This window comes from Hesperophylax consimilis, chromosome 10 (genome assembly GCF_061612785.1).
Source record: "Hesperophylax consimilis isolate HC1 chromosome 10, BYU_Hcon_1.0, whole genome shotgun sequence".
NCBI lineage: Eukaryota > Metazoa > Arthropoda > Insecta > Trichoptera > Limnephilidae > Hesperophylax > Hesperophylax consimilis.
Genome location: NC_142845.1, coordinates 15,647,954 through 15,660,457, shown reverse-complemented (window position 1 = coordinate 15,660,457; position 12,504 = coordinate 15,647,954). Strand labels below are relative to the sequence as shown.

The window sequence follows — 12,504 nt, the reverse complement described above, 5'->3', positions numbered from 1 at the left end:
AAATGGATAGTTTTAACATTTTTTTTGTTATTCCCAGGGTGACTTGATCTTGGCAGTACCCAACCCAATTGAGGCTGTGACTAGAATATTGGACATTACCAAAAAACTCAATACTGTTTCCGTGGTTGATACAGGATCGTAAGTACACCATTTTCACATTCAACAATAATTTGACAATGAAAAAAAAATACATCCCAATTGTTTGTAATCCATTCCTTAATTTTTATATTTTTAAATCTTTTTTCATCACTAGTAATAATTACTACCAGAATTTCCCAAATTTCAATACATACTTACTCTTATTTTTAATAGAACAATTAAGAAATATAGAGCAAGCAATAAAGGGTGTTTTTTTTATATTTGACTGCATTAAAGCTCCGTACCTCATTATGGGAATGACTTTTCTAGCTGAAAACAGTTGCATTGAACTTATAATTATTTGTTACCCTTTATGCTATGCATAAAACCTTGTCTTTAGTTTATCATTAAAAAATAATATTTGACAAGTCAAAAATATTTCACCAATAAATGAAGATCATATCATATCAATCATATGTCTAGACGCCATCTAGTGAGAAATTTAGCACTAACAAAGCCTTTCCTACAAAAATAAAGTTGGTTATTTACAGGTGGAAAAAATATAATAAGCAGTAATGGTTGATTAAGGTACTAGTACATATTGAATCATTTGGCGGGTTGGAAATAAGCCGACATAGCTCAGTGGTTACAGAGCACCTGACCGGACATCAGAAGGCACGGGTTCGATTCCCGTTGGTGGCATTTATTTTTACTCGGGAGATAATTTCAATTTGTATTAGTATTTCAGGAGACTAATTATTGCTTATAATTATTTTTTAGGAATAATATTGTTTATGGTTTGTTCAATTGATTTGTGTTTTTCTAGGATCGTTCACAATCTAACTGGTGGTAAACAAGGAGGGCTTATTGAGGTCACAACAGGCACACAGGCGGCTATCCACAAAAATAAGAGTGGACATTTACTTGTGGTAATTATACTTTTTTAATAAACTAACACTTAAGCTAGTCTCACACGTATATGCTATCATTACACTCTTTTTTCGACATGTTATTTTATTTACGGACTATTGAAAACTATGGCATCTTGTTTTCGAAAGTAAAAACTAACACAATTATGCTACATCACGTACAGCATCGCTTCCTACGATGAATTGCTTGGAGGTTGGGACTTGAAAGAGGCGAGTACTCATAATATGATGAAATTGAACAAACTTTAAACATTTTTTCGTTGGAAAAACGTAGAAAGGACTCTGATCTGATTTGCATATTCAAAATTATCAACAGTATTACTGACACACCTGCTTTGTGCGGCTCATCCAGTTCAACATCACGTCCCGTAGACTCCGAAATAATGAATTGCTGTTCCTCAATCAGCATTCCACTAATTATAGTTACCATTCTCTTTTGTCTAGAATGTCGAGACTTGTAAACTCACCGTCAAGTCAAAGAATTGAATTTTTTGGTGTAAGCCTGAATGAATTTCGACAGTCGATACGTAATGTGTAATTTTTAACCGTGTGGCAACATAGTTCCCCTGTTAGAGGGGCGCTCTTGTAAGGTGTCACATAAAAAAAAAGTCAAAATGCGTTTATACATTTTCATTAAAAAAAAAACTAGGAGACAACCAGATTCAACTAAAATAAGTACCTGACCAAGATCAAGTGACTGGACCCAAAACAGTATTTCATTAATTTCAGCACATAGATGTTCTGCTTTATAGTTCAAATTGCATTCATTGAAGGAGAGACGATGTCTTACCTAAAGTACCTGACCAAGATCAAGTGACTGGACCCAAAACAGTATTTCATTAATTTCAGCACATAGATGTTCTGCTTTATAGTTCAAATTGCATTCATTGAAGGAGAGACGATGTCTTACCTAAAGTACCTGACCAAGATCAAGTGACTGGACCCAAAACAGTATTTCATTAATTTCAGCACATAGATGTTCTGCTTTATAGTTCAAATTGCATTCATTGAAGGAGAGACGATGTCTTACCTAAAGTACCTGACCAAGATCAAGTGACTGGACCCAAAACAGTATTTCATTAATTTCAGCACATAGATGTTCTGCTTTATAGTTCAGACTATATTTATTGAGTATCGATTGCAAACTTTAGTTCTTGAATTTACTCAAATGAATAACTCAACTTTTTTTGTATTCCAGGTGGCCACGCCTTGAAAACACCGAAGAATAAATCCTGAAATGCCATAATGTACATAATTTTAAGCTCTGCCTTAACTACTACTATAAAGTATTAAAATATATATTTATATAATTTATTTAATGAAGTCAACTTAATTTTATACAGTGATTTAATAGATATCTTTCCTTTATACAATTTTGTTCACATATATTGAATGTTGACGTTTATGTTGTATTATAATTTAATAAATTATTATTTTAATTAATTTGTGTTCTGTTATTTATAAACCTTTTCTTCCTGACATATATTATTAAAATAGAATAATGACCTTACTGGTAAATAATATCAATGAACATAATATGTAAAAACGTTAATTTGTCAATAGAACACTAACTTGATATATATCATAATATGTATCAACAAAAAGGTCACTGCTCAGCTGTAAATTCCGGACCCGCGATTCAGCTGAATTTCGGCAAATCCTCTATTGTTTATTTGAGTTTGTCAAATATATGTACGTATTTGTTGTTATTATTATATGAAATGGATTTCTAAAGATAAATATTCGTATAGTGCATTATAATAATATGTTGTTTATTGCATAACTTAGAAGTTTTTATTATTATACATGTCATATAGCATGTGATACACTTCAGGCCGCCGGCCGCTCAGAAAAGTCTCACAGTGAACTGGGCTGTAAACCGTTATTTTACTTTTGGTCTTTACTTTTCTGCGCGGTGGTCCTGAATTCGCGCGGGGAACGTCATCAAGTAGCGACGGCAATACTGTACAAGTACCGTACCGGGCGGGAAAAGCAAATATTCTAACTTAAAATATTAATTTAACTATGAAATCTTAATCAATTTTCTTTTTTTTTTAATAACATCAATTCTAATAGACGGTTAACATTGGTAAAAAAATTACTGGAATTCCTTCTTGAAGAATTAAAAATTTTTCCATACAAAATGCTTAAGCGACGTGGTTTTCACAGTTCGAATGACGTCACACCACACCCCGCCTCTTACCGCTCGGATTCCGCTCGTTTTGGCGGGCTTAATAAAATTTAAACTTTGAGAATTAATTTAATTATGAAAACAGACTTTAAAAAAAAAAAAAAAAATACCAGTATTTAAATTTGAATGCGAACATTGATAAAAAAAAATAAAAAAAATGGACTCAACTTCCTTATTATGTTGTGCGATTGACTGTGCATTTTGCAATCGTTCGCTGCAGATCGATATTCTAAAAAACAGTGGTATTTCATTCCAAATTTTTGATGAGGAATAGCTGTAACTGCCCTCAATTGCAGCAGCTTTATTTCTGGGGAGAAATGGTCTCTTTAGCGTGTACTGTGTGTATCAGAGTCACGGAACCATTGCAGTCGGTCAAACAGATAGGCAGGAAGGAACCTTTGAAGGTTTGAATTCATCACACTGTACATTTCGCATATTTGTAACTTATTTAGTGTCCGATAGAGGTTAGGTGAGAATATTGAACACATGCATTTGGGACATGTTGCTCTTGGTTTTTTATTCAATAAAGAGCGACCATGCACTGTGTCTCCATAATCCAATATCGAGAGAAAAATACTATCGGTAATAATCTTACGTAATTTCACTGATATATATTATACAACAGACGAAGCCTCGAATAGTGACCTCTTTCTAACGTGTTCCTCTTATCTCAATTTACCGTCCACCATATTCCGAGGCTGCAATGAAGAGAACTATACAAACAACAGCAGATGCTAACCTCTCACTAATACATGTGTTATAAATTTTACACAGCTGATGAACAACTATTTACTACATTAATGGTTGTTTAAAATTAGTTTATTTGTAAGGGGATTACTGTTTAGTTCATTCATACGGATTCTGCTTATAACATTCTTCTGTACAATTGCATAGTTTAAGTTTTATAATATTTATTATGCAAATAATAATTTTGTATAGAGCTTTGTAATTCTACATAAAGTTTAATATGTGCGTTAAAGAGATAGTGGGCAAGTGGGAAGGAATGCTTGCAGATCTTGTGTGTGTGAATAAGTATCTCAGGCTCTTTCATTAGTCGATTGTCAACAATAAATTTTTCAATAATCTATTGCACGCTCTTTATTGCAAATATCACATTTGGCGCAGCACGGTAAAGACACCAAAGCAACCAGATAATTCTGGTCTGTTCTGGTCTCTGATCTAGAAGAAGTAATATTGGAAAGTTTCCCATAAATGAACAATAAGAGTATTATACTGCCCTGATGAGGCTACGGTTGTAGCGAAACCCGGTCGGCATTAAGTATTTACCCATAAGTGATGTTTACAAAGTTACTGTTTAATTTTAAATTATAATGTCACATCACAAAGTAACCGCTTCATATGAAGAAATAAGATTAAACCTCTACTACTATTTATAAATCTTGTAAAAAGAAAACAAAAAATGACATATATGGAATCGTGGGTCCGGATGAACCCATTGCAAAATATCTTTTAATATCTTATTAAATGTGTAAATTTTAGGGATTTATTGGGAATATAATAAAACAAGCTTCTTTTATAAGGTAAATTAACTTTTATTTATCGACATACATAATTGACTTTAAATTTTTACTTTTCTCTTGATTTCAATATTTTTAACAAATTTTAGTAGTACATTTTAAATGACTAATAATTCGAAAAGTTAAGAAGTAATTACTATTTTCCAGAGTTACAATTATATCCTCCTAAACAAAATTTTTCACTTCTATTGAAAACACAAAAAATGGCAGTCTAACTAAATTAAAAAATATCATTGGTCTCATCGTTAATCGTACGCGGTCTTAGCACATAACACTTTTTTTCCAAATCCGTGAATTTTCTAGCAGTCTTTTTTCTAAGAAAGGTTTGATTAAACCAAGCTGATAAAGTTGTTCATTTTCAATTCAATTCAATTCAATTCAATTCAATTAGTTTATTCCTTTAAAAACATTACAAAATTACATTTTATTTCGTTTTTAAGTACATTTGTAAAATGGTATTACATAATAAGTAAACGGTGTATAAACTATACCAGCATCAATAGAGCTTGCCTTTTAAAGGCAGCTTCACCGATGCTAAATATGTCGATATCCGAATTAATTCTGTTCAACAGCAAGACTGCTCTCCCCACCGGCATGACCATTGGCAAGTTGGTCCTGCAGGCCGGGAGATAAAACAGTCTATGCTGTCGGTGACGGAGATAACCATCAGGAACATAGAGACTAATACTCTCCATGATAGTCGGATTTACTAACCATCCACGAATCAGTTTGAAGAAGTGTGATACAATATGCACATCTCTTCTGACCCGTAGATGGTTCATACCGAGCATGCCCAAGAGAAAGTCAGTAGGATAGAGCCACGGGTAGTAGCCATACTCCCTCAGGTAGAGGAATCTCAGAAATTTCTTCTGCACTCTCTCCAACATAAGGGAATACTTCACCTGATGTGGGCTCCAAACCACCGACCCACTCTCAAGCCTACTCCTAACCAACGCAATGTATAGCACTTGGAGAACCCGGGTGTCTCTAAAATTCATCGCAGTGCGTAGGACGAAGCCCAGCATTTTCAGTGAAGCACTACACGTCATTTCGATATGAGTATGAAATGTCAGCCTACTATCAAACATGATGCCAAGATCTTTCATAGTGGAGACACGTTTTAAACTTCGGGCATTCATGGTATACCGGTAAAACCAAGTATGACGTGCCCTTGTGAAAGAAAGAATGAAACATTTAGAAACATTGAATTCGATCCGATTCCGTTTACTCCAGTCAACAATTCTATTAATGTCCGATTGGAGTCGAATGCAGTCTTCTAAAGTTTTAATTTCCAAGAATAGTTTTAGGTCATCAGCAAAAAGAAGTGACCTGGAATGCAGAATATTTTCTGTAATATCGTTAATAAAAATTAGAAAGAGGAGCGGTCCTAAATTAGAGCCCTGTGGAACGCCTGAGAGTACAAGGAATAATTTTGACATGAATATTCCATGAGATACAAATTGCTTTCTTCCAGTAAAATAGCTTGCAAAGAATATGAGAAACCGTAAAGAAAAACCTATAGTTGACAATTTTAGGTGTTTGAAGCCTTCCATAAAACAAATCCGTTGGCAATTGAAATATTCAAAATTCAATCATCTGCAGGCTCACCATCCGACCGATTTTAGCCATACAACAAAACAGTAATATCTCGGTAATTGAGATATCCCGCCATTTTAACTTAAAAGCCCTAAAAATACAAAAGATATAAATTAAATATAAGCAAAACAGAAGAATTTATGTAACTGGTATTGTGGGTCACATTTAGTAAACAAGTGCCGAACGTCCGGCACGGTCGATTATCCGCCGCAGCACGCGACGCATAAATATACCTGAATATACTCTGATGACGAGGACATAATGATCCTACTGCAAGGCCTCATCAGGGTACGCGAACAACTGGCCTCCTGCTCATCCAAAGCAGAAAAACTGATCATCCTAATGGAGCTTCTCAAGGAGACCTCACCGTGAAGCTCCATGAGAAAAATGACAGCGACGGCGAAGAAATAGTATCCTTTTTAATATAACAAAATATTGTTTCTCCCACAGGATTTCTCTCCCAAACTTTTTCTCCCAACAGGTAGATATGCAGGACCACCGAAGCGAAAAGGATGCAGCCAAATTATGAAAAAATGAAATACTTAAATTCAGTAAATCACAAAGTAAAACAGCGTAAAAAGTTCAGAACTTATTGTTTTTCTTTTTCTTGTCATTTGTATGAGGTTTTTTATCCAGTTAAGAATTTTTCCTCATAAAACTTATTAATGTAACATAAAATCAGTCAATTAAATACAACCAGAGATGTGCAAAATGGGTACCCAAAACCATTTGAAATGCAAAATGGAAATGGGTCAAAACTTTTCCATTTGAAAATGCAAAATGCAAAATGGTTTTTAGAAAAGCATTTCAAATGCAAAATGCAAAATATCTATTTTCAAAATGCATTGAAAATGCAAAATGGTTTCTCAGGTCAAACAATTAAAATAATTATAGAATTTTTAAACAATTTTGTGATTTAATAATGGACATCAATGTAGAACAAACATATTACATGATGGTAAATCCAAAAACACCACGACTACAGATTATGAAACCACAAAAAATTTGCGCGGGACTAATAGTCCAAACGATGACCGTAAAAATCCCATCCCATAGGCCACATGAACCAAATTAGTACTGGGCTTTAACCCCAAATAAGATTAGTTAAAAAAACGCATTCATCCAGATTTCGGCCCGGGAGGAGTCCTGGAAAGCGACGACTTCCGGTGTCATTTTTGGGATGAAAATATCCGACGTGCCACATTACCAAAACTAACGGCAAAAGTTGATTGCAAATTTGTTATGAAAAAAAAAATCGTTCGGCCAACTTTTGTGTGGGGAGAAGTAGGTACCTAAATTTGGCCGAGGAGAACCTTGTGGTCTACGCGATTATTCGAGCGAAAAATACCTTTCTTCTAGCGACATTTCGGCCGAACGACATATTCGTAAACAGGGAATTTTTATCTAAATTCTGACATCGATTTCATTCGTGTGGCCGATGAGATATTTTGCCGCATCTGAAGGATACCTACAATGTCATTTGTTAGGTACTTCTCCCCACACAAAAGTTGGCCGAACGATTTTTTTTTTCATAACAAATTTGCAATTAACTTTTGTCGTTAGTTTTGGCAATGTGGCACGTCGGATATTTTCATCCCAAAAATGACACCGGAAGTCGTCGCTTTCCAGGACTCCTCCCGGGCCGAAATCTGGATGAATGCGTTTTTTTAACTAATCTTATTTGGGGTTAAAGCCCAGTACTAATTTGGTTCATGTGGCCTATAGGATGAGATTTTTACGGTCATCGCTTGGACTACAATGTTGCCAACGTAAAAACATAGAAACTGCTATCTAACATTTAATATTACAGCGTCATGGCCCCATGTTCAGTATTTGAATAAGTATTTTTTGTAATGGTATCACTCAATTGCCAGGGCTCCTACCAGGGAGCAACTTGACAAATATAAATTATCTCTCATAGCGAGGTTGAGGACCGACTGATATTTGGGGCTTATGAAAAAAAGATGAGTGGAGATAGTAGGAAGAATGTTGCAAAAAAGCATTTAAAATGGAAAATGCATTGAGAAAAGCATTTAAAATGCAAAATGGTTTTTAGAAAAGCATTTAAAATGCAAAATACCCATTTTGCAATTTGCATTTCCATTTGAAATGGATTTATTTGAAATAAAGCCCATCTCTGAATACAACCATCAGATGGTGATAGTAATAAGGCTAATCAGCCGCAGTACTAGTTAGTTAGAAACATGAAGGGTATTGTTATTAGAGATGGGCGAAGCGGCTCAGTTGAGGGAGCCGGTTCACTGGGTCCCGTTCACCTGAAAGATCCGCTTCAGTGAACCGGCTCGATTGAACCCCCCCCCTCCCCCCTCCATAAATAAAATAAAAACAAAGTTCTTCGCGATAAAAGAATACATACGTGTAGTCGTCGATATTATACAATGGTACAGATATTGAAATTGACATGTGTTCTACACTCTACAGTGTCCTAAGATGTTTAAGATTCGCTAGTGAAATTTATTTTAATTGTACATTGTGACCGAAATCAAATTGGATCGTTTATTATACAATGTGCTATTTTTATGTTTTGGTGAAATTAAAAGTATTTATTAATTTTTTTTGGTAAACTAATATTTAAGACAAGATTTTTTATGCATAGCACAAAGGGCAATTATTTTATAAGCAATAATTATTAGCCTGAAACACTAGTATATATTGAATTATTTCGCGGATAAGAGATGTGTCATGTATCTTTTATCAGGAGATTTTTCAATGTGGATGAGTGTTTTAGGCTAATAATTATTGCTTATAAAATAAAAGTATTTAAACATGAAACCATGAGATTTCATTTTTCTTTTATAAAAGTTGCACTTAAAATATTTTTAGGGTTTTATGATGTTTCATAACAGGTTGCGTCTGACAAAGCTCCCTCCGGAAGAATGAGCTGAAAAGATAAATGCTTTAAAGGTCATTTCTCAGGACTGCGCTTCGTCAGATGGGACCTTGCTATCGTGAGGAAACATTCCGACATTTTTGCTTCTTTGGGAATATTATATATTTCGAAGACAAAATTTTGCCCAGAAAAATCGATCAATATATCGTATATTTATGATTACATTCAAAGGGGATTCCCAATTTTATTGGAATACCCTTTTATTAGAATGAAAAAATGAAATCGAGAAATCTTTTGTTTTGTTAGGTTTTTGGTACAAAACGTCAAACTTCAATCGTACGGTAATCGTTGAATCACGTTTCTTATCGCTTTTTAGTTTTTTTTTACCCGGAAAACATAATTACGAACTTTTTAATAGCTTTAATTTAAATTTACCATGATTTCTACAAGAAAAAAGAGTGAAATTTGGAATCATTTTTCTGCGGCCACAAAAATTGTCAGATGTGTTATTTTTAAATTAAAATCTATAATCTATATCAATAATATTGAAAAAAATTCTTCAAATTAAGTTTAAAAAAATCAATTGGTGAATGGAATCAAAATATAGAACAATGAAAATAAACTTAAATCTATTTTAAATTAATTCTGTCCCAAATAAGTGCAATAATAATATAAAAATTGTGTTGTGAAACAAAATACTTCGGTGTGAGAATGATAGCTAAACGTCGTTCATGTACGTACTCAATGCCAACATTACTTTTTTACGATTATTTCGATATCAATGATTAACTGAAAATAAACCATGAACATAATATAACTCTTCCTTGTTCCTGTTATAATAAACTAAATAAGTGCCGACACAACAACTAAAATGTTATGCAAGCGGGAATACCAGTATTATTATGTCATATATATGATCAATCCGGTCAGTACGTCAGTAGTGACCCGCGAGCCGTGAGATCCGTTGAACGATGTATGCGGATCTTCGTTCGCGAACGGGTGAGTCGGCTCTTCGGGTCTGGCGGGTCACCTGCTCACCGGCTCACCGTAGGCTTGGGCAAAAAATATCGATGTATCAAAATATCGATATTTTTTCAGGAAAATATCGATATAAATCAGCGATATTTTTTTCCGCGATATATCAACTTTCGATATTTATTTTTAGGTATCAAAATCGATATATTTTTTAAAGCTCTGCTGTCTTCTCACGCGTCACATCATGTCTTTGACCAATCTGATTTCTTAAATTTAATTCAAACGCAAACAAAAATTACACTCTATGACCTGCTTGTCTATTTTGTTCATCTATGACAATGACACTGCTTGTTGGTTTGGTTGGTATCACTGACTGCATGTGTTGGAGTGTTGGTACTTGGTAGATAAATACTGGTTTGAATAATGTAATTTTTGTTGTGTTTATGATGTTGATTTTTTTCTTGGCTTTATGTACTTATTTTTTTAATAATAAAACTGATTTCAAAACAGCCAGATGTGTATTTGCTTTAAAATTTCGAATATTTTGACAATTTTTATGGATAATTGCTTATTGCGCAGAAAATATCGATATATCAACATATCGATATTTTTTAGTCAATATTTATCGATATATTTTAAAAATATCGATACGATATATATCGATATTTTTTCCCCATTTGCCCATCCCTAGCTCACCGTTCGCGAACGACTGAAGCGGGTCACCGGGTCACCGGCTCACCGGCTCACCGGCTCTTCGTTCGCGAACGAGTGAAGCGGATCACCGGGTCACCGGGTCACCGGCTCACCGTTCCCGAACGGGTGAGTCACTACCGATCCGCGAACGAGTGAGCGGATGATTTGGGAACCGGATCTTACGGATCGGTGTAAAGATCCGGTTCACTGAGCCGACTCGTTCGCGAACGACTCACTTCTAATTGTTATAAGCCCTAGCTAGTTAGAGGATTACGAAAGAATCCATAAAATCAAAAAATACCTGAATATACCACTCTACGCGACGTAATGAGATTAGCTAGATGTGCGAAATTCTACATAAATATGCTACGCGGTTGAGAGAAATCAAATTTTGTTTGGTCCAAATGGACCCATGATTCTGGTGAAGGGTTAGATAAGTAGAAGTGAGTACAAGAATCTTTTATTTCATAATGGAAAGGCTGGGTGGCAAGCTGCCGCGCCTAGCCTTTATGTGTCTGCAATTCTTAACTGTGACCATAAATCAACTATCTAATTGTCATGCCGGCGCCAGACATGTTTTCAAATAAGTGAACACTTATTTGAAGACTTTGCTCACACATTTGGTCACTTATGTGTGTCTCTGCCAGATATGTGTTCAAAGATTTGATCACTTCTTTGAGCTCACAGTTTTCAAATAGACCTCACATAACATGGACGACGATTTGGTCGACACAGTTTGCTTATATTATTTATGTGCTAGTAATTATTTATTACACGTGCAAATAAATAAACAAAAACAGCCAAAACGAAGACTTCTTTTGCGCTTTAATTTCTCGATAGCGCAAGGTTTTGAGAAATTCCGTTGAATACGGCTCCAGGCGTCATTAATGTTATTTCTGTTTTTATGCCCTTTTCGTTTTGGGTCCCATATGTCAGGCTCTCCTTGTAATAATTCAATGAATTCAAACACGCCCTCATTGTTCCACTCCATCGCTAGTTCGCTTGGTTATGGCTTGTTTGTGTACGCACGCGACACGATAACTCTCCACGGCGACGCTCGCGCTACTGGGCTTCGCGCAGTGTGGCAGGCATGCAAACATTTTGACTTGATCCCTTTGATGTGCGCCAAAAAAACTGACACGGAACGGCAAAGCGCACTTAAGTGCGCAAATAAGTGAACACAGTATCAAATGCCCGTGCCACACATGTGAACACTTATGTGAATACTTCTTTGAACACATGGAACACATGTGTGGCGCCGGCTTGACTGATTGTGACCAATTGTGACTTAAAAATGAACTATTTGACGCCTAATACGAGAGTGGTATATTTATGCCTAATCCGTTTTAATCATGTTTTAATCTATGACACTATACCAGCTAGCTTCCTGAGAATAAACAACTGAGATAAATCATCAAAACAGTTTAATGCTAAAAAAATAGGCATTTATCGAATTTTTAACTTCTTGCTGTTTTTTGGGAATTTAAATTTGTTCGTTTATAGAATAAAAAAAAAATAAAACCTTTTCAGATTTTAAAAATGCCAAGGGTCAAAAGATACATAAATGACGTATAACCTATTTTTTTATGGTAACTATATAACCATAAAGCTCCTGCGCCGACTGCACTCATAAGTTTTATAACGTATTGTACG

General features: G+C 34.9%; 1 protein-coding gene across 7 annotated transcripts in view; it reads left to right on the top strand.

Annotated features, from left to right (window-relative positions):
• The window catches only part of Myo61F (unconventional myosin 61F), a 131,850-nt gene extending 129,400 nt beyond the window's left edge, over positions 1 to 2,450 (top strand). For all 7 annotated transcript variants that reach the window (XM_089636107.1, XM_089636106.1, XM_089636108.1 and 4 more), the window contains 3 exons: positions 38 to 138; positions 905 to 1,007; positions 2,206 to 2,450. In XM_089636107.1, coding sequence (XP_089492233.1) covers positions 38 to 138; positions 905 to 1,007; positions 2,206 to 2,220 — 219 coding nt within the window. In that variant the 3' untranslated portion in view covers positions 2,221 to 2,450. The remainder of the gene's footprint in view (positions 1 to 37; positions 139 to 904; positions 1,008 to 2,205) is intronic.
• Positions 2,451 to 12,504: the final 10,054 nt, after the last annotated feature.